Source organism: Piliocolobus tephrosceles, chromosome 5 (genome assembly GCF_002776525.5).
Source record: "Piliocolobus tephrosceles isolate RC106 chromosome 5, ASM277652v3, whole genome shotgun sequence".
Lineage (NCBI taxonomy): Eukaryota > Metazoa > Chordata > Mammalia > Primates > Cercopithecidae > Piliocolobus > Piliocolobus tephrosceles.
Window position 1 is genome coordinate 20,425,790 of NC_045438.1, and position 21,935 is coordinate 20,447,724.

Below are 21,935 nucleotides of genomic sequence, written 5' to 3' on the forward strand. Positions count from 1 at the left end.
CCAGCCCGGCGCCCTAGGCACACGCCCCAGAGCAGCAGCTCCAGTTCCGCGCCGACTCCGAGCCGAGAACAACCCGCTGGAGAGGACTCACTGCAGCGAGCTCCCAGGAGGGCACGCAGGGAACTAGCGCCACGCTCCGCCCCACGCGCGCCGCTATGGTTACTAGGCCGCCGACTCAAGCGCGCGACTATGGTTACTAGCCTGCAGCCCCAGCGCCCACGCCCCTTTCACTATCTCGCGGCAGCAGGCGAGGCCTCGCTTCCGGCCTGCTCACTTCCGGGCATAGCGTCACTTCCGCCTCCCTGGCGAGGCTCCGGCCTCGGGTCCGGATGCGTAAGATTCGGCCCCTTGTGGGGAGTGGTGGTGAGTCCGAAAGTGCCATAGCGGCCCAGCCCTTGCCCCTGGTGGGCGCCGCGCTAGGGGGAGGTGTTAGCCCACCCCCTCTTCCCCGGGGCCTCACGCGGGTGGGAAGGGACAGTCCCAGCGACAGACCGGGCGCCTGGACGCGCCGTGGCCCCGCGGGCGGACGACGGGGACGGGCTCCGGTACTGAGCGCCTCCCGTGTCCCCAGCAGCACTGACCCACTTGCAGACCCCGGAGCTGAGCCGCCAGCCATGGCCGCTCCCCGCGGGAGGGCCGCGCCCTGGACGACGGCCCTGCTGCTGCTCCTGACCTCGCAGATCCTGTCCCCGGTGAGCTGCGCGGACGAGGAGGAGGTCCCCGAGGAGTGGGTGCTCCTGCACGTCGTCCAGGGCCAGATAGGCGCTGGGAACTACAGCTACTTGCGGCTGAACCACGAGGGCAAGATAGTCCTCAGGATGCGCAGCCTCAAGGGCGATGCGGACCTGTACGTCTCGGCCAGCAGCCTGCACCCCAGCTTCGATGACTACGAGCTGCAGTCGGCCACCTGCGGCCCGGACGCTGTGTCCATCCCCGCGCACTTCCGGCGCCCAGTCGGCATCGGCGTCTACGGACACCCGTCCCACCTGGAGAGCGAGTTCGAGATGAAGGTGTACTACGACGGCACGGTCGAGCAGCACCCGTTCGGCGAGGCCGCCTACCCCGCCGACGGTGCAGATGTCGGCCAGAAGCACGCTCGTGCCCCGGAAGACGCCTCGCAAGAGGAGGAATCTGTTCTCTGGACGATATTAATTAGCATTTTGAAACTGGTACTTGAAATTCTCTTTTGAGTCATTGACCACGCTCTGGGGTATAAAACCCTCCGTCTGTGAAGCTGATTGCAGTTTGCTGTGAACCTTGGTACTTGTACTTGGTTGAAGTTCTAGTTACCTTTTTCTAGTCAAGGGATGGAAAAATAAAGCCATACGCAGTTTTGTTACCTCAGTTACCCCAAAAAATAGGAAAAGCAGCAAGCACAGTATTTTCTTTTAAATATCAAAATTCCTGTAGAAGGACTGTGCACAATAAAGTGTTTAGACTCCATTTTCATTAGGAAGGTTGACTAAAAATGATTGCAGTATCTTAGGTTTATATATAAAAAAAAGAGTAACCTTTCATGCTGTGACACAGATCAAAGGTTGATACTTTGTAATTTTACTCTGGAGATTCTAAGCGAAGTTCAAGGTGTAAGTTTTCAAGAGTTACTAAAATCAAGTTGGAAATGATTTATGTACAGTTCCCTGCGCCTGGACTAAAGCCTCGTGCCTGTACCCCAAGTAGGGATGGTACTTTTCTATACAAAACGGATTTCCTGGCAGGCAGGTATTTACAAGCTTTGTTCCTGTACCAGTCCAATAATGACAACTCTAAATCCAGCTGCACCAAATCTTATTAGGCCATTTGTCATACCTATGAAAATTCTTTAGTTATTAAATAACTTTGTTAATGCTACCTATGGTAGGCCAGAAACAATGTAGATTAGGAAGTTTCATGAATATTAACTTTTGGGGCTGTGGAGAAATAGTTAAGTAGCTTAAGTTGCTAAACATTTCCACTGAATTTTTGGAGTGAGCCAGGGTTACTATAAAATACTTTAGAAGATGATTTCTCTACCTGGAATTAGTTTGGAGGGTAAGAGTAGCTTTTAACAGAAATAAATCAACTGCAGATTTTAAGCTCATAATTTGCAGAAAAAAAATCTTTTATTGGCATAAAAATGAAAATGTAAATAAATTGGCACCAAATATTCCACTTAAATGCATATACAGTATTAGAGTCAAAAACTACTTTATCCCTCTTTGCTGTTTTTCCCCCTTCTGCCCACTTTCCTGGGTGTTGGGGGGGCCCGCTGACAACAGTCACAAATCCAGCGACCTAGGAAAAAAATTGTTAATATAGAATGAAAAATTATCTTTACAGGACTGAATTTTAAGCCCATCTAAACTCTTCTTCCTTAGCCATCACTAATGATATTCCTCTGTGGATTTTGTGGTGAGAAGGGCACTATGAGTTCCTTAAGGAGAAAAATGTAAACTTAAAATAATCAATGCCATGCAAAATTCATTGCAAGTCAAGGGGGATGGGAGAGATGCAATGCCATAAAATGATACAGACCTTTAAAAAAGTACAATCTTTCCTGAAATTCAAACACTATCATACTTCTGAAGTTCAATACATACTTCAAAAGTTCAAAACCCATTCTGGAATTTGGCTTTTTTAAGCCTTTTTCTCTCCTGCTGGCAGCTGTGTGTCTTTCAAGTCCTGGTGTACTCTGCTGACAGCACTTTAAAACTTTTAAGTTTCTAACAGCACAATGATAAATTGTACCACATACTTGATTACTACAGAAAAACAATTATGTTGCTTGCTTAATGATTCCCAGGAAACTTCGTTGTAGGCATAAATTTTATAAGAGTATTATACAGTGTTAACTATGCAAGTAAGTTCTAAAATTACACAATTATCTGTGTAATGTTTTAGTCCAATTACTGTGATTTATTCAACTCTGTTCCAAAGTTACCTGGAATTGTCATGCTGCCTCAATTTACAGAAATCTGTAATCGATTTCTATAGAAATGTATAAAGACGTCATTTTGTTAAGTTTCTAAATAGATAACATAAAAATAAAGGCTTTGAAACATGATGATGCTGTTACTTAAGTATTTCAGTAGAAAAACACCAGCTCATATAGAACTGTACTTCCAAAACTTAGCCTGGGCATTCTGGCCTCTCATTTATCCTTTAGTTGGAATTGTCTGGGGATGAAAAGCTGATGGACATGACCCATATAATCACAGCTTTGGTCATATTTGCACATAGGAGTCCACAAGCTCTGCATGTCATGGTAACGTTTATGCAGCCTTTTGGAGTGCAGTGCTGGGAGAGTCTTATCACCCAAAGATAGTTTGTTTTTTTTTAATCTTTACCTGATGGAATAGCACCAAGTCCCACACAAAAAGTATGATAACCTCTGTCACACACATCACAGAACATCATTTCGTCTTCATGGTGGGGTTGTCCACATATAATGCATGTTTTACATTCCATACACTGCCATGGGTAGGTCTTAATCATAGAAACAAGCTCCACTGTCATATCCAGGCAAGAAGGATGGCCTAAATCAAAACCAGTATTAGTAGTATCTCACATAAGAATTTTTAACTTAATATGGCACATAAAATGCTAGTTTGCTTTAGGAATTGCAGAGAATAGTTATAATGTCAAATCACCAAAGAGAAATGAAAATACAATGTAGAAGAAAACACATGGACTGTGTCTGCCTCACAAGCTACCCTGTGTATTTATTTGATGACTGGTTGAAATCTACCTGAAACTATAAATTCTAGTTTTTGAACCAATAAATACGGTGGTTAAAATTTTAAAAAGACATTTCAATACTTACCACTATTCTCACATTGGGAGCAGTGTATAAGTGATTCAGGCTTTCCTTTCTTGTTGGACTCCTTACCCTTCAGACAAATTCCACATATAGCATTTGGAATGACCTTTGGCTGGAAGGGTAGAAGAGGGCTATAAATTCATGCCAGAAGAGCTTACTATGGGTTTAAAAGGAATTCTGTTACTTTATTGCCCTATTATTACTTTTGATAACTTGCTAATGACCATTCTGAAAGACAAAACTTGACAGGAGTCTGCCTGCAATGTAAGATTGCTTACTGAAGAAAGCATTAATTTCATCATAAAATTTTGTAAACAGCATGATCTCGTAAGATTAAATGTAGAATTCTATACTCCCTACATGCACAGTAAGATCTGTTTAATGAATGGAAGGAAAGACTAAATACAATGTCAAATGTCACTATTAATTGGACAAGAAAATCCAAGTAGCAAATTACCATTAAATGTGAGACTTACTCTAAAGAGAAGACCATTTTAAACAGCTTATGTATTAATTTTAAAAACTGCTCTTTTCCAAAACTGTAAAACTAGATCTATAAAATATAAGTTAAAAAATCAGTTTATCCTCATTGGTATAGTGGTACTTTTTGAAAAATCAGTTTAAACATTTTTAATTGAAAGATGTCTCATGCATACATTGGCATGTACATAAATGTTTGTTGAAAACTTAGTTGTGTGATCATTCTCTTTGCCTGTCTAATAAAATAAGCTATACTTAGAAGGATTTACTATAAAATAATGTAAAATTATAAAAGGGAAAAGTAAGTTTTCAGACAAGCAAAAAAAAATTGTAGTCACTTAAAAAATACACAGACCCTCTGAGTACTACTCATCTTTCAGATTAAAAACATGCATGGTCCAGTGAAGGTGTGTCAATTTTAGACGTATTTGGTAACCCATGGAAATGACAAAGGAAAAAGGGTTCACTGCACTTAAAATTCCCAGGGGAGGGAGGGCATCCGAACGTCACGGCCTTGACTGTTAGGAAATAACGTTCACTCATGCTATAGGAATAAGTAAATAACAGTGGTAAAAAAGTAAAAGCAAGCATGGGCCAAGAACAAAATGGGGTAAGGGGACATACATACACACACACGCACACACACGCGCGCACACACACATAGATGAACTGGGAAAATAATTATTTTAATTAGAATTGTTTCATTTCTGCTTCATTCCCACCCTGCCAAATGCATCCCTTTCCTAATTTACTGAACCAAAAAGGAACCTAAACAAAACTCAAACTTTGTACATATTCCAGCTTTGAAATGTCTCACTGCCACCTTCATAACCTGTTAGACCTAAACAATTTGTTCTTCATTATTTTAAGTTTTGTACTTTTTAAACTATCTTTGCAAAAGATGACAGAGGCATTCAAAAAGAATTTTTGGCTTATTTATTTAAAAAAAGTCAACCTTATACATAAATATAATAAAAACAAGAACTCTAAACAATCACAAATGTCTCTACAAAATAATAAATATCATGGAAGTTAAACATACATATAAAACTTTACTATTAAACTAATTTCCTGTATGTATATTTTTATACCCTGCTCCCCCCAACAATAGGATAGTGTCACATGCTCAAACCATTTAAGTCTTGCAGTGTAGTTACCCTCTGTTGTTACTGCTACATTCTAAACATAAGGTTCTCATTGTGTGTTCCTATACCTAAATAAAAAACAGCTAGGAAGTGCACTTCTATAATCCAAATTCTGGTTCAGTTTTATGATCATATCTGTACCTGCCATAATATACAGCAGAATGCTATCTCTTAATCCATCAAAACTAAGAAATCTCTTTTGGTTATGGTACCTGTACTAAATGTAAAAGATATACTTATTTAATACTCATAGTTTAAGTTAGATACTGGCATAGTAAGTACTCTAATATCTTTCACTTAAAGTCAGGGAAGTAACCAAACAATATTAAATTCTAAAAACAGAACTCCTCATAGGAGAGTCTTTACAAAACAAAAGCCAAAAGGAATAAAACACAAGGGTAGTCATTCACATTCTAGAGCAATTCAAGTTCTACAATCATTAAAATATACATTAAACACCTATGATAAAGGGACACCAAAAAATTGTAGGTTTATTTCTAAGTTTAAATCATAATGCTTTGTTAAATCACTTAGTTTTTCTTACCCAACAGTCTTCATCTTGATGAAAACAGGGCAACATGAGAGAAGGGGAAGAGAGACAGCTTTGTAGCATTTTCTATGATGAATGCTGCAGCTCAATTCACAAAGCATCTGCCCTCTCTAAGAAGCCACAGTGCTGGCATCCAGGACTTTACACAGCAGATAACAACCGTGGCTTAGAGAAGCCAGTCTCAGTGGATTGCACAGTTGAGGGAGGGGTTAATGTGCAGCACTCTCCCCAAGGCCAATGGAACACACTCCCATGTGTGTCTGGTTGAGACAATCAGTTCTACTTCAAATAACTGCAACATCATCAGTTTCACTACTGACAAGAAAATTGAAATACTCATCCTAATAGCACTCAGCATCTCAAATAAAAGGCTCACAGTACACTTACTTTTCTACTTGAAAAACAGCCAAAGATAAGACTTTCATGGTAGCAATAATATAGTATAGATTTTAATTATATATTTATAGGCTGGAATCCTAATAATTATGCTTTAAATTTCAGGTTAATGTAACCTAAACAATACTGTCCTACGAATTAAGGGCAAGCACTAGTGAATCTTATTAAGCAAACCGACAGATACATTACTTTCTTGAATCTCATATTTTATATATATATATATATATATATATAAAATATATATAAAACATGGCCTTTAGCTTGAAGTACCCTAATATTTAGGCACATCTTGGTTTAATAATACTTTTTATAAAGAGGTTAACTTTTAATAAACATGTTCACATTAATGTATGACTAGATACTGGTTGTTCCCATCTTTGAAATACCTGAAACATTTTTAGGAACTAAGAATGTTCACAGATTATGTAAAATATAAATTTTGCATATCCTACTTGAGTACTATTAGGTTCAGTTAATCTATATGATTTCTTGTATACTAAATCAATGATAGTGTTAAATAGTTCATTTCCAGCCTGTATTAAAACATCTATTTCAATATTCTCTCTTTTTAACCCATGATCAATCAAGCTTACTGTTGGAAAGATCTACTTAGCACTCAAGAGTTAACAGGACACTGTGCTTTGAGCGGCCACTTCCATTTAAAGCTCTTAGCAGACCAGTAGAACACACTCATTCATGTACACTGTTTCTGAAATTTCATCTTTGGAGCTCACTTGCTGTCAGTTATTAAGCATTAATTTATATATTTAAAGAAATTAGGTAAGCTTTATATGTAAAAACAAGTACAAAAATCACATAGCTGCAGCCACCCTTGGAAGCCAACCCTTGCTGAATTAAGCTTAAAATTTGCTTGCTATAGGCTACAAAAAAAAAAGTTAAGTTATTTACATAAAAGCATTTTCTAATAAAACATGAAATACACTAATAGGTCACTTTTTTTACTTGAAGAAAGGTAAATGAACATGTTAGAACGTGTTCTAGTTAGTTTGACGGAAAGGTGACTAACTTCAGCCTGTTCTTGTGAATTATTTATCACAATCACAGTTCTGACATACAAGGTGTTTAACAATTTCACTTGGCAAAACTTCCTCATCAGCTTACTCTAAAATTTTCCTTCAATACACCTTCATAAGTGCAATAAAAGCATGTTCTAATACATTTCAGACCAAAGAATCAAAAGGTAGTATGTTTTACTACCACCATCCCAAATATGAAACTGTACAGCTAATTCTTCCTTTTATGATATTCTTAAATCCCTATATGCAAATAAGGCTACACACCTCTCACCTCACTTTTTCTCCAAAAGAAAAGGGAGGGGCAGACAGAGGGAGGAAAAGTTCAAAATATAATAATAGTTGCTGACAACCTACTACTTTACTCTGAGGATAATCAGATCAACAAGTTAACAAGTATGTTTTAATTCTTGTCATAGAATCATATAGGCTCTTTACCAAGGTTATGCTAAAAATCACACAATGTAAATAACAGGTTTTATTATTTTCTATCCCAGAGTTAGCTAAATTTAGCATATGGATCAAATAATCCTTAGATTAAACCCAGATCTTTCTTAATGAAAGGCACTAAAAAATGCAACTTAGTCTAACAGTATACTCACTCATACTTCAGCTCAGCAGCTTTAGCTACACTAAATGCTGGGGCATTTAAAATGCCAAATAATTATGATCTTTACTCCAAGGAAAGAAAATATAAACTTCTGCCTATGAAATAATGTTTTAAAAACCCATACTTGCCTGGTTATTATTTCAAAGAATAAAAGACTTATAAATTGTACATATACAGAAAACAGAAGCTAAACCATAGCCAAAAGTGACAGAAAGGCCACCAAGGAAATAAAGCAAAAAAGAAAGCAGCAGACAGAGGGCACACCATAGAAGAACAGCTAGTGAAGTACAGCAGGCAGAAGCTCCACAATCGTGAAAGTCAAGTTAAAATATTTCAGGGAGAGAGGCTGGTCAGTAAAGAAGCTGAGTCAGGGGCTTTTTTCTTCTACCTTGTACCCAGGAACTGACTTGGACAGTACAGAACGTTTGGGACCATCTTTTCTTGGAGTGGCAGCTTTGTCTTTTGATTTCTGTCTTCCCTGGAAAGAATCCTCCTGGCTGTCAGGAGGGCTTTCTCCTTCAGATACATTGCCAGAGGAGCTGTCCTGGAGTTTAAAAGGCAAAAAACAAAGATTCTTTGGAATTAAAACAAATTTGAGTCTGGATTTTGAAAACTATGGAAAATATTCAAAAACAGTTTTAAAGCCTTATCAATTTAAAAATAAAAAGATCATTCTAAATGTAAGAAAGCTTATTCCAGTGGAGACGAAAGTAACTTATGTTAAAAATCATTCATCTTTCTTCTAAGTATGATATTGTATAAAACTGATTCCATTCATATCAGTGCCTTCATCAACTTTGTTTTCTGACATAAGTCAAAAAAACGCAATTATCCTCTTCAGCTACTATTATACGACACACAGCTTCAACATCATTTTCCATGTCACAAGGGAACATATTTGTTTCACACAAAAATACCTTGTTAGAAATAAGTGTGGGTATTTTCACTGAGTACTAAAAGTCGTTAAGAAGGTCTTTAAGGAAAAATGAAGTGCTGCAGTTAAAAAAAAAAAAAATTCCTTCGAGTACACATTTGTGTTTTCATAATGTTAAACCATGCAGAGCCAATCCCTCAACTATCTACAATAGGATGTGAAAGATTGTATATTATTCAAGGTTTAAGAGCTCAATATCTAATGATTTAATTCTTCATTTTATAATTTAAAATTTTCTAATTAGAACAACTTTCATATAAATTATGAAAATTATAAATGAAAAAATTAGATTATCTAGAGCCTCCCTGATAAACACACACTGACCAGAAACATGAATATATCCACTTCATCTTTTTTCTGGATGTCCACTTATATACATAAAGATACCGAGACTCACACATACCCCCTAACCTCATCGTGCCCTCATTTTTTAAAACACAAAACTGGATTACACTGCGTGTGTATGCATGTGTGTGTTTTGGTATTTTTTAAAAGCATTATGTGCATGTTCCCACAATCATTAAATATTATTTGAACTGCATTTCTATCCTATAAATGTAATATAATATTACCCACTGTGGGCATTAAAATTTATTTGTAACTTCCAGCATAAAAAATACTGTAAACACTCAAACAGGCCTTTTTTTCTAATTAAATTTTTTTCAGCATCTGATTAAATCCTTAGGATAAATTGTACTAGTGGATTTGCTAGGTCAAATTCTGTGGAACTTAATTGGTAAGACTGCCAAAACGCTTTCCCATAATGTTGGATTAGTTTACACTTTTCCTAGCAGTATGAAAGGAAGTCAGCTTCATCACCCTTTGCATGCCATAGCTCCCCTTTCAGCAACATAACAGGAGAAAAGTTGTATCACCCCTTTAATACTTGAACAGCATCTTATTTTGCATAATATGTATTATTAAAGATGTTTTAGAAGCTGCTGGTGACAAGGAAATAATGTCCATTCAATGGTAGCACAATCTCACATTTAGATTGCCTTCAATGAAAAGTCTGAAATAGCCAGTTACTTAAAACACAATGCTAAAGAAATTCAAAGCCCTATGTCATCACTGGGATCAAAGCCCTAAACCATCAAGGGGATTCTGTTCTCCTTCAGGTCCACAGAATACACCAGCTGCCCATTGTCTTGCAAGCGCATTTTGCTACAAAAAAAAGAGTCATACGGGAAAACCCAACAAATTGTACAACATATTACTAAACACAATATTTTCCTATAGGAAACCTAAGATTAAGCAAAAGAAACCTAAGTTAATGCACTCCCCTAAACTAAGAAAACTACATTTCTATGTCAAGAGATCAAATTCTGTTTTGTTCAATATTTTAAGCTGAAGAGACAACAAGTTGCATAAACGACTGTAAGCTAATTTTCCAATATCCTTGCCTAAATTGCTCATGGTAACTACAAAGGGGCGATTTTAAGTATAAATCTTACCAAAGGCCACACACCGCTTGTTTTTTATCAAAACATACTATAAATAACTTTTCTTGATGAATACTTTCTGGAAATTACATGCAACCATCCTTTTTCAAAGACAGGTGATGACAGAAGTTCAATGTAACATTCCAGGAAAGCAATTAGCAAAAATTCAAAGAGAAAGGAAATGCTTTCTACTAGAGAGAAATGTTCTCACCGAAGTGCCTTTGTTTTTCCGTTTCTCGTCACCTCGACCATCTTCGCCATCATCTGAATCACCGTCACTGTCTAGAGCAGGGAGCTCAGGATCCAGCGGGGGCTCATATAGGGCTGTGTTTAATGGCAGATACCGCAGCTCATCTGGTGAGTACCTGAAGTTCAGAGAGTTTATTTTTGGTTTCCCTTTATTATTAAATATAAATAGACTCATCGTTGACCTATGAAGAGAGCCTTAAACTTCTTGAGTAACCCCAAAGACTTTCGAAAAATAGAGTATTAATTTTTCATTTTTGTCATCAAGTAGGGCTAATTAATAAAAAGCCTGAAAATCTTTTCACTAGACTTATGTAAAATATGCATTTGATTCTTACTAAGAGATAATGTGCCTCTCCTCTTTGCCCTCAACCCAAAAAAACAAAACAGTAAATAAAATGTCTGTAGCCCCAAGTCTGACTGCCAGCTCACATCCACCTCCACCACTGTCCCAGGTCTTTGCTACTTCTCTGTGCTATCACTCCACTTGTAAAACAGGCCTAATAATGGCATCTACCTCATACACCAGTGCATGGTACATGATATTACTTAAGATAATATTAATATAGAAAGCAAAATTTTTAGTAACAAATTATTGTAAACAAATTTGGGAAGCATTTATTCTAACAAATTTAATCATCTATTTTTTCTGAAACTAGATTGGCAATCTCTCCCCCTAGATCAGACAGCAATGCTTTGCACCCCCTCCATTCTCACCCTCAGTAGTCCTCATTCAGGAAGCGACCCTGGATCAGGACTTCTCCAACTAAGACAACACACCAAAAAGCAAAGGGTGTGGTATACTTGCATATGACTTTTAATAATTTGCTAACACCAAAATAAAATTTTTAAAAATTAAAGGCCGGGTGCAGTGGCTCACGCCTGTAATCCTAGCACTGCGGGAGGTCAAGGTGGGCAGATCACCAAAGGACAGGAGTTCGAGACCAGCTGGCCAACATAGTGAAAACCTGTCTCTACTAAAAATACAAAAAATTAGCCGGGCGAGGTGGTGAGCACCTGTAATCCCAGCTACTCGGGCGGTTGAAGCAGGAGAATCACTTGAACCCGGGAGGCGGAGGTTGCAGTGAGCTGAGATCATGCCACTGAACTCCACCCTGGGCAACAGCGTGAGACTCCCATCTCAAAAAAAAAAAAAAAATTGAAGAAAAAGTTTTAAAAAACTGCTGCCCATGATTTAAATTTGAATTAAAAAACCTTTTTAATTTAAAAAATTTCTGCCCAAGATTTGACTTTCAAATAGTGTGAGTTAAGATACTATACTTTAAATTCTATTCTCTAAAAAAATAGTCTATTAAGAAAAACATATGGTTCCAGAGTAAGGCTTAAGGTTGAAGTAAAAGCTGAGACTTTAAAACAAAATGGGCTGGGCGCAGTGGCTCAGGCCTTTAATCCCAGTACTTTGGGAGGCTGAAGTAGGCAGATCACAAAGTCAAGAGATCGAGACCATCCTGGCCAACATGGTGAAACCCCACCTCTACCAAAAATACAAATAATTAGCTGGGCGTGGTGGCATGTGCCTGTAGTCCAAGCTATTCGGGGTGCTGAGGCAGGAGAATCGCTTGAACACAAGAGGCAGAGGTTGCAGTGAGCTGAGATCGCACAACTACACTCCAGCCTGGCAACAGAGCGAGACTCTGTTTCAAAAAACAAAAACAAAAAAACAAAAAAAAAATCTGTTAGCCCTGTTTTTTTTCAGTTACATTCAGTTTGGGAATGGGAGATAAGTAGCATTTAGGGGCCAAATTGGAGCAGCAGCCAGGCCAGGTCAGCAATGTGGCTGGGGCACCTAGGTGCCCGTGCCTGCCCCTCTGCTCCTTCTCTCATCTTCTCTGCAGTAAAAGTCAGTGTTTCTCAAACTCTAACCTGCACATGAATTATACAGACATCTGTTAAAATGCAGACTTTGAGTCACAGGTCTAGAATTGGGCCTGAGATTCTGCATTTCCAACAAGCTTCTGAGCAATAATAGTGCTCTGGACCACAGAACATACCCTGAGCAGTGACGTGCTACAGAACCCTCAGCATCTGTCTCTGACAAACCCAAACAGAATGGGCAGAGACAGAGGCATCCAGACTTCATCAGCATATATTCAAATTCTGACTACAGGGTGTTGTTTACCACAGAACCAGAGAAGAATAGCAACACAAATCCTATATAGTATCTTACGGTGATATCTATAGACCCCAAAATTGTTAGGAGGCAAGTACAAAAGGCTCTGAAACCCCTTACCAATAGCCAATACCAAGTGTAACTAAAACTACTAAATACCTTTTATAATATTCCTGGAACTGTCCGGGGATGAGAGCCACTGGGTAAGAACTGACCTTTGTTCGCTCTGTTGGCAAAACTTTGTACTTCCCTTGAGGCACCTGGATAACCTATGTTAACATAAAGAGAAACACAAAACTGATTCCATGCTCAGAATCAAGGTTTTAGGAAGAGTCCCCACATGCTCTCCACTGCACGCCCACTTCTCCCTAGAAAAGCTACAATTTTAAGAGATATTGGGAGCTATAACCTAAGAGGACAGTTGGTGCTTTCAATTCTATATATTATCGTTTTAGAGGCCTATTCTCCTGAGGAATGGCAATGGACCTCTTGCTCGCTACTTAACAGCAGAGTGATCTGGGTAGCTTATACGACCTCTCTGTAGCTCAATTTTTTTATGAAATGGAAGTAATCCTAGTTCCAACCTCACATGGTTACTGTGAGAATTAACATGCAAATCTCTTATAAAAACTCTTGGGACACATAGCAAGTATGATATGTAGCAATTATTAGTCTCATTTAGTAGAATTATCAACCATAAAGCAAAAGACATGTCACAAAAAAAATGTAAATTGAGTATTACTAAGCACAGCATTAAAAATAGCATCTCAACTTCCGAGGAGGAAAAAAACACATGGCCAACATGGTAAAACCCCATCTCTACTAAAACTACAAAAAATTAGCTGGGTGTGGTGGCAGGCGCCTGTAATCCCAGCTATTAGGGAGGCTGAGGCAGGAACATTGCCTGAACCTGGGAGGCGGAGGTTGCAGCAAGTCAAGATCACACCACTGAACTCCAGCCTGGGCTACAGAGTGACACTCCACCAAAAAGAAAAAAAAAAAAAGGAGGTACAAAAAGTAAAGATAAAGGGAGTAATCGGCACTCTGCAATAACAAGGAATAAACTAAGTTCAGGGGTACTAAATTTAAGTTATCCTACATGTGTCTGCAAGTCAAAATAAGCTCTTCTTTCTTCCATGCGTTCCCGGTTTAAGTTGCTATTAAATTCAGCTGCCTTTTTGGCAGCTTTCTTAATATACTCAGGCACTTTACTGGCTTCAACTTTCTGAGTATTCTGTTGTTGCATTTGCTGGAAAAAAAAATATACAGTTGGAAGTCACATACAACTTTATAAAATGTCATTCTCCCCAACCCAAATAAAAAATGCCAGTCACCTCAATTACTTACAGAATACTCTTTATAATGGTCTGTAATTCGTTGACGTTCTTTTTCTTGTAGAATAACAGAATACTCAGCATGTTTGGCTGGATACTCTTTTATCATTAAATCAATCACTTCATCACTGCGCAATGCTGTTAAACCTATTTTAGACCAAAAAAATAAATAAATAAAGAAGCTCTTTTAAGGATAAGTGAACAAAAGCACTCTTCAAAATTTACTTCTTCAAACCACTCCACATTTTACTGCTTTTCCAATAGCCAAAGCAAAATATCTTAGTACATTGGAAAATAATTAAACTTAATATTAATAATATAAACTCAAGCAATTAAAAGATTATCTTGCAAAAGGCAAATATATCAATTTTTCAATCCAACAAGTTCATTTTTAAGATTCTATGTGCTTTGAACATATATCCCTTTAGTTAGAAACAACTGTTAAATAATGAAATGCACTATTAACAAGTACTACAGAATACTGGATGAATAAAGGAAAAAAAATCATTGCATTAAAATGTTTGTGAAAGAAAGATTACAAATATAGCACGGACATAATTATACAGAACAACTGAACAAAATTTGCCTTTTTGCATTTTAGAGATGTGGTCTCGTCATCTTGCCCAGCTGGAGTGCAGTGGCTATTCACAGACATGATCACAGCACACTACAACCCCAAACTTCTGTGTTCCAGTGATCCTCCTCCCTCAGCCTCCCAAGTAGCTGGGACTACAGACACATACCATGCACTCAGCAAAGAACCTATGACTTAAAAAAGAAAATTGTACAAGCTTTGCACACAAAATACAAACGCTCTGAAAACTCTGTAAAAATTATGAGACAAGGGCTGGGCATGGTGGCTCATGCCTGTAATCCCAGCACTTTGGGAGACCAAGGCAGGTGGATCTCAAGGTCAGGAGTTCAAGACCAGCCTGGCCAATATGGTGAAACCCTGTCTCTAATAAAAATACAAAAGTTAGCCGGGTGTGATAGCATGTGCCTATAGTCCCAGCTACTAGGTAGGCTGAGGGAGGAGAACTCCTTGAACCTGGCAGATGGAGGTTGCAGTGAGCTGAGATCACGCCACTGCACTCCAACCTGGGCAACAGAGCAAGACTCTGTATTAAAAAAATTAGACAATTATACTCTGTTATAGAATAGAGGTTGATCCTTGACTTGCAATGGAGTTACATATGATAAACCCATCCTAAGTTGAAACTATCCTAAAAAGAAAAAGCATTTAATACACCTAACCTACCAAACATCTTTGCTTACCCTAGCCTACCTTAAACCTGCTCAGAAGACTTACATTAGCCTACAGCTGGGCAAAATCATCTAACACAAATTTTAATATAAAGTGTTGAATATGTCATGTGATTTGTTACACATTACACTGAAAGTGAAAAGAAGAATAGTTGTATAGACACTTGAAGTATGGTTTCTACTGAATATGCATTACTTTCACACCATCATGAAGCTGAACCATCATAAGTCAGGAACCACATGTGTGTTCAAGCTTCATTCTCCTGTGCATTTTAACAATAATAAAAAATGAAGTAAATAATGTAGCGTTTAAATAGTTCAATTTATTCTATTAATTTTGTAAAATATTTTAGGAAAGAACATACTTATCCAATATCATCTCATAAATGTTCAGCTTGAAAAATTCACATTAAAAGCTATTCTTACCTAGAGTGCACTGAGTTTCAGTAATGACATTTAGTTCTCTCAGGTAGAGTTTCTCCTTGTGAGACAAATCTCGTCGCTCTAAATCTCCAAAAAAAAGATCAAAAGACTATTAAAAACAGCAAAACCTTATGCATTCGTAAACCTTTTAAAAGCTTAAAAAGCTTGATTTTTTAAAATATTCATATTACATATTCCAATTATTATTAAAGGGGCTACAAAAAAATACTACAAATTCAAGAAATAAAACTCAGCAAGACACAAAAGTTAGAATAAAATAGAAAACAGAATAATCCAAAGTAAGAAGGTCATATAAATATCTATACTAAACTAGTTCATGAGGAATAGCCTTTCTCAAATTCAGATATGGCTCATATAGCTAACTCTATTCCTTAGATCAAGGGACAATGGTAAAAAATCCCAAACTTGACTATAAAATGATTTGTTCTAAAATTTTCCCCAGGAAATTCACCTTTACCGTTTTGCTTTTAAATCAGTTTATGAGCCATAGAAACTATCAATAACAAAGAGAGATGCTGAATGATAGTAGTAAATGAAAAACAGCCAGGCGTGGTGGCTGACACCTGTAATCCTAGCAATTCAGGAGGCTGAGGCAGGACAGCTTGAAGTCACGAGTTTGAGACCACACAGGGCAACATAGCAAGACTTCACATCTCTAAAAAAATAAAAATTAAAAAAATTTGCCATGCATGGTGGTGCACACCTGTAGTCCCAGACAGTTGGAAGGCTGAGGCAGGGGGACAACTAGCCCAGGAGTACAAGGCTGCAGTAAGCTATAATCGCACCACTGCACTCTAGTCTGGGTGACAGAATAAGACCCTTAGTCTTAAAAAAAAAAAAAAGAAAGAAAGAAAAACAGCAAGCACAAGAATATAAAATACATTATAATCTACAGAAAAATTCAGAAGTTGACAGTGTATCATAAAGAATTACTATCGATTATAAATTAATCTATTATATAAACCAGTACCTGGATATTTCCTTTTAAAGGAGGTCACACCCAAATATTCACTGACTTGTTCTTGAAGCATATAGTATTCTCCTGTTTCATCCGGTGGCCATTTGTACTCTATCAAATTTTCTGCTGGATAGTAACTAAAGCTAAGTACAGAAATATATATTATGCATTAAATGTGGCTTTCATTAATTTTTAATCACTTTTATTGTGGATATCTTGAAAACTATTTTAAGTATTTAAATTATTTGCCTCCTATGACTTGACTTCCTGTGTATCAAAGAAAATTACAAAACAGGTACAAGGAATGGAAATAATTATCTGGTCTACCAAGTCAAAAAGGTACATTGAAAATAACATCTTTTATACACTGGGAAAAATCTAGAATCACAATTGCTAAGAATGAAGGCATTTTTAGTTTAAGGGACCTATGAGGGTAAAGCAAGGTGATGATGATATCAGCTCTGAATTCTTTCTCTTGGACTTAAAATGCATAGCCAGTATTTCATCCACCCAAGGAATAATCAACTTCTGTCTCTTGTCTACTGTTCAGTGAGTCATAAATAGCTGAGAAAACATAACTCTTAAAAACCTGTATCTCAGTGCATCATATCATAAACCATAACTGTTCGTTCTCAGATACTCCACAAACCCAGAAGCAAATAATAGACCTAGTTTGAAGGTGCCAGGGTATCATAGTCAATCTCCATGCTGAGTAACAGAGCACAGATTTCAGGATCTGGGCCAATTCAACCTCTAAATCAGACACAGGAAAGTGACACTATGTTATGCATCCATCTATTTAAAAAGTAACCTTCAAAAAGAACGGTGTTCTCAAAAATGGTGCTGGGAAACTGGGTATCCACATGCAAAAGCATAAAATTGGACCTTTATCTCATATCACAACTCAAAATGGATCAACAACCTAAATATAAGAGCTAACTAAAAAACTCTTAGAAGAAAACATAGAAATCTTTCACAACCTTGGATTTGGCATTACATATGACACCAAAAGCACAAGCAACAAAAGAAAAAATAGATGAAAAATTTGGGCTTCATTACAGTTAAAAATTTTGTACATGGACACTATCAAGGGAGTCAAAAGACAACCCATAGGAGAAAATATGTGTAAATCATGTTTTTGATAAAGTATTAATACATAAAATATATTTTAAAAACTCCTACAACAACAACAAAAAAAACAAATACAAAATGGACAAAGAACTTGAATAGACACGTCTCCAAAGAAGCTATACAACGGCCAAGAAGCAGATGAAAAGATGTTCAGTATCACTAGACATTATGAAAATGGAAATCAAAAAATCACAATAAAATATCACTCCACACCCTTTAGGATAACTATTATTTAAAAAAAATGAAAAATAACAAATTGGTGAGAAATATGAAGAAACTGGAAACTGTGAATTGCTGGTAGGAGTGTAAATTGGTGCAGCCCCTATGGAAAACAGTTTAGCAGCTTCTCAAAAAATTAAACAGAGGATTACCATATAATCCATCTACTCTATTCCTAGATAAGCATCAAAAAAAACTGAAAACACCAACTCTGAACACCAATGCTCACAGTAGCATTATTTACCTTGGCCAGAAGGTGGAAATCGAAATGCCCAACAACATCTGAATGGATAAACAAAATGCTGTATATACATAAAATGGAGTATTCAGCCTTAAAAACAGAACAAAAGTCTGACATATGCTACAATGATGAACCTTGAAGATACTCAAAATTCTAAGTAAGAAATAAGCCAGCTACAAAAGGACAAATATTTTATGGTTCCACTTATATGAAGTACACTTCATATATATGAAGTACACTTCATATATATGAAGTACACTTATATGAAGTACAAACTAGTTGTATTCATGGAAATAGAAAGTAGAATGATGGTTGCAAGGGGCTAGGTAGAGGGAGAAAGGGAAGTTATTGCTTAATGGTTATAAAGTTTGGGGTAGTGGAAAAGTTTTGTAAATTTATGGTGGTAATGGCTGTACAACACTGTGAATCTAACTGATGCCAATGAATTTCACACTTAAAAATTGTTCAAATGACCAATTTTATGTATGTATGTATTTTACTATCATAAAATTGTTTTTTAATTACACTCAGTAGCAAGACCAACTTTGGTGGCACATTATAGAACAGGAAGAAAATATTCTACAATTTTTAATAATTGCCTTTGCCAGAGCTGGGGGAAAGAGGAGAGGATGTTAAGGCAAAGAGAAACATCACAAAAAATATTAATAACCGGTAAAATGACAGTACCCAAGATCTTGACTTGAAGTTTCACAACTCCTAGAACTATCTCCTGAGCCCATTCGCCTCCTTTTGGATGGCTGGGTCCCATCATTTGAATTATCTTCATTATCATCCTATACATTTAAAAGATTCAAAAATAATAATTAGAGAAAGAATAAAAGAACAATAAGTCTCAATAAGTGAAAGACTGTCTAAGGACAAGTAGTCATTCAAGCATTAACTTCTTATTATAATTAAGAGGGACCAAGAGTTTGGCATGAGCAAGACCTGGAATAAAATTTAAAACTGATCTTCAATCCAATCAAAATAAGAACACTTTCAATTAACCCGTCAATGTAAATCTGCTTTTGCTTTCTTGCCAACTGAGGTTAAAATGCTTTCTGCTCTTCATAAACACATAAAACTGCTGCATCACTCTAGGATTAAAGCAAACTCTCCTACCCAAGCCCAGGGGGAAAAAAAGGTATGGATCATTTACAGCTCCCAGTTCATAGGACTATTTTAATTGACTAGGCATTTATGTCCCCATGAAAAGGGGACATACAAGACTGAAAACAATTCTAACTATTCACTCTTCTTCTTACATTGCTAAAGGTTAGCAAATATATACCCTAGTAAGGGTCATCAATCTATAATATAGCAACACACACTTCAAAAAACAACCTTGAGGGGGGAGGGGAATTTTTTTTTTTTTTTTTTAAAGAAGAGGCTTATATATTTTTAATGTAATACATTATATGGCAAGAACATCAAGGTTATAAATTCAAACACTGCACTCAGAAAAAGTATCAGACGTTAGGAAATTGATTTATTTACTTATCAGCCAAGGCTTAAGGTCTAAAAAAATCACAATTTTTTTTAACGTAATATAGCTTTTAACGCTAATCCAATTTTGCTAAATATCATGGTCTTCTTGCTACATATTAAAATGAAAGAAATCCTACAAAAGAATATACAGTGGCAATATGGTATAGTGACCAGGCATGCCAGAGCTGGACGGCCTAGGTTCTCACTGGGCACTGTCCCTTACTAGCTGAGTAAGTTATTCTCTGTGAGCATCTCCTTATATGAAAATTTGAGACTATAATAGAGCCCTTGTTACATGGCTAATTCAATGATAAATGAGCTACTATATTAAAAGTACTTAGAACAAGAACTAGCGAATTATCTGACAAATATTAGTTAAAATGATGATTATGATAACAAAGTCTCAAATGTCCCTAGCTCCTAGGAATTTACTGGTTCCTTTCCAAATAGTAAAATACATAATCTTTTTCAGTCCTTATAAAATTAGCATTTCATTAAAGAGCTCTGCAGTCTAAATCTACTCTCTGAAAATTTGCATAAGTATCACAACTGCAACATTTCATATTCAATACTCTTAACATAACTCATTTTAAACATTCCAGTATTTTTTCTATTTTATTTGTGAGCATTTTAAGGATTTTTATGTCCTTAAACTTAAGTATATTTCCCTTTAGCTAAAAAATTGAGACACTCAAAAATATACAAAAATAGTTAAAAATGCAAAGTGCTCAGAAAAGCTGAGACTACAATTTCATAAAATGTTTTAAATTACTACTACAAATTCTAGGCAAAGGCATTACCATATAAAGTGAGCATCTGGGCAGAGAGCCTTTTTCTAGAGAGAGGCAGTAACAGCAATATTGTTCCCAATACACGACGGAATAAGGTAAGAATTTCCTTGTAATCGCAATACTGATACAGAGGCCCATGTTTTCAAAGACTCCCAAATGTACTAAATCAGAGATGTGCCTTCCAGAGTTACAGGTGGTTTCCACCTACGGATCAGATGAATTTCTATGCATCACATTCTTCTTAAGGCTCAGGGGTCAAGAATGCACTCAGCGGGCACTAGCTCAGTGCCCTCCAGGTGCCCGGCCAGACGTCAAATGCTGCAAGTGCAAGGATGTGCATTCAGAGTCTTACAATCTAGTTACTTCCATTGGCGAGGGCCTTTGAGGAACCTTCAAAACGAGTCTTTCTCTTACGGCACGACAGACGTGTGCAACAGGAAAGGCTCCCAGGCAGGCGCAGCCCCGCTAGGCTGCCACAGGATGGCTTCCCCCGCCAACGCGCACACCGCACAACCGCACACCGCACACCGCACGAAGGCTGGCTGGCTCTGAAGCATTTCAGTTCCCGCCGCCTTCTAATTTCAATCCAATTTCAAGTTTCGAGGCTTTTAAAACATCATTCCTCCCTTCCAACCTTCTGTCACAAACTGCTAGCCTAACTCTGGAACCAAAACGTTTTGATGCGTGACACTCTACTGCCCATCTCCATTTTCTCCACAAACACCAATTTTTCACCTCCTCAAGCAGTAAAAAGTTTTAAAAAAAGACTTCCGCTGAAAACATCCGGACGCTTGCGTGTTTACTTAGTTATTACACTAAGTTCACTAACTGAGTGTGTTGATTTTCCATATCGTTCGCCACTCGGTTTTTTGCAGTAAGCTTTCAAACACTTCAGCAAACTATGCTCCGAATGAAGACCGAGCGAACGCGCGCTTCTGCAGGCCCCTCCGAGGCCAACTCTTTCGGCCCCGGACGCGTTCCGTTCCGCGGCTGGCCCCGGAAGAGGCGTTTAGGGGACAAGCTTATCAAGCGGGGCCCGCCGCCAACTTCGGGGAAGCCGCGCCGCGTCCCCCGCCCGCCCGCACTTGTTGCTCGCTAGAGGCCGCGGGCTCCCCTGGGGGCCCCGCCTGGCCGACCACCCCCGGTTTCCGGTGCGGAGCCCAGCCTGAGGCCCACGCCCCCGAGAGGCTAGGCGGCAGCCAGCGGGACTGGGCCGAGGCCCCGGCACACGGGCCCCGGACGGGGTCAGGGTCGGGTCGCACCGGCCGCTTCCTCACCTTCGGGGACTGCGTTCCGGGG

General features: G+C 38.1%; 2 protein-coding genes across 6 annotated transcripts; one reads left to right on the forward strand and one right to left on the reverse strand.

Annotated features, from left to right (window-relative positions):
• Positions 1 to 283: 283 nt before the first annotated feature.
• C5H6orf120 (chromosome 5 C6orf120 homolog) lies at positions 284 to 4,489 on the forward strand. Of its 2 annotated transcripts, XM_023198138.2 has the most exons (2): positions 292 to 363; positions 575 to 4,489. In XM_023198138.2, exon 2 carries the CDS (start codon positions 615 to 617, stop codon positions 1,188 to 1,190), a length of 576 nt encoding a protein of 191 aa, XP_023053906.1. In that variant the 5' UTR covers positions 292 to 363; positions 575 to 614; the 3' UTR covers positions 1,191 to 4,489. The 2 variants fall into 2 exon arrangements, with proteins under 2 accessions (XP_023053905.2, XP_023053906.1); XM_023198137.2 differs by having other exon boundaries at positions 284 to 4,489.
• On the reverse strand, positions 2,081 to 21,929 carry PHF10 (PHD finger protein 10). Of its 4 annotated transcripts, none has more exons than XM_023198136.2 (12): positions 21,914 to 21,929; positions 19,045 to 19,151; positions 16,779 to 16,909; positions 15,791 to 15,868; positions 14,115 to 14,248; positions 13,867 to 14,016; positions 12,927 to 13,036; positions 10,602 to 10,755; positions 8,403 to 8,558; positions 3,803 to 3,911; positions 3,327 to 3,515; positions 2,081 to 2,274 (listed from the first exon to the last, which is right to left on the reverse strand). In XM_023198136.2, exons 2-12 carry the CDS (start codon positions 19,095 to 19,097, stop codon positions 2,189 to 2,191), a joined length of 1,350 nt encoding a protein of 449 aa, XP_023053904.2. In that variant the 5' UTR covers positions 19,098 to 19,151; positions 21,914 to 21,929; the 3' UTR covers positions 2,081 to 2,188. The 4 variants fall into 4 exon arrangements, with proteins under 4 accessions (XP_023053904.2, XP_023053903.2, XP_023053902.2 ...); XM_023198135.2 differs by having other exon boundaries at positions 15,791 to 15,874; XM_023198134.3 differs by lacking the exon at positions 21,914 to 21,929 and adding an exon at positions 20,646 to 21,701.
• Positions 21,930 to 21,935: the final 6 nt, after the last annotated feature.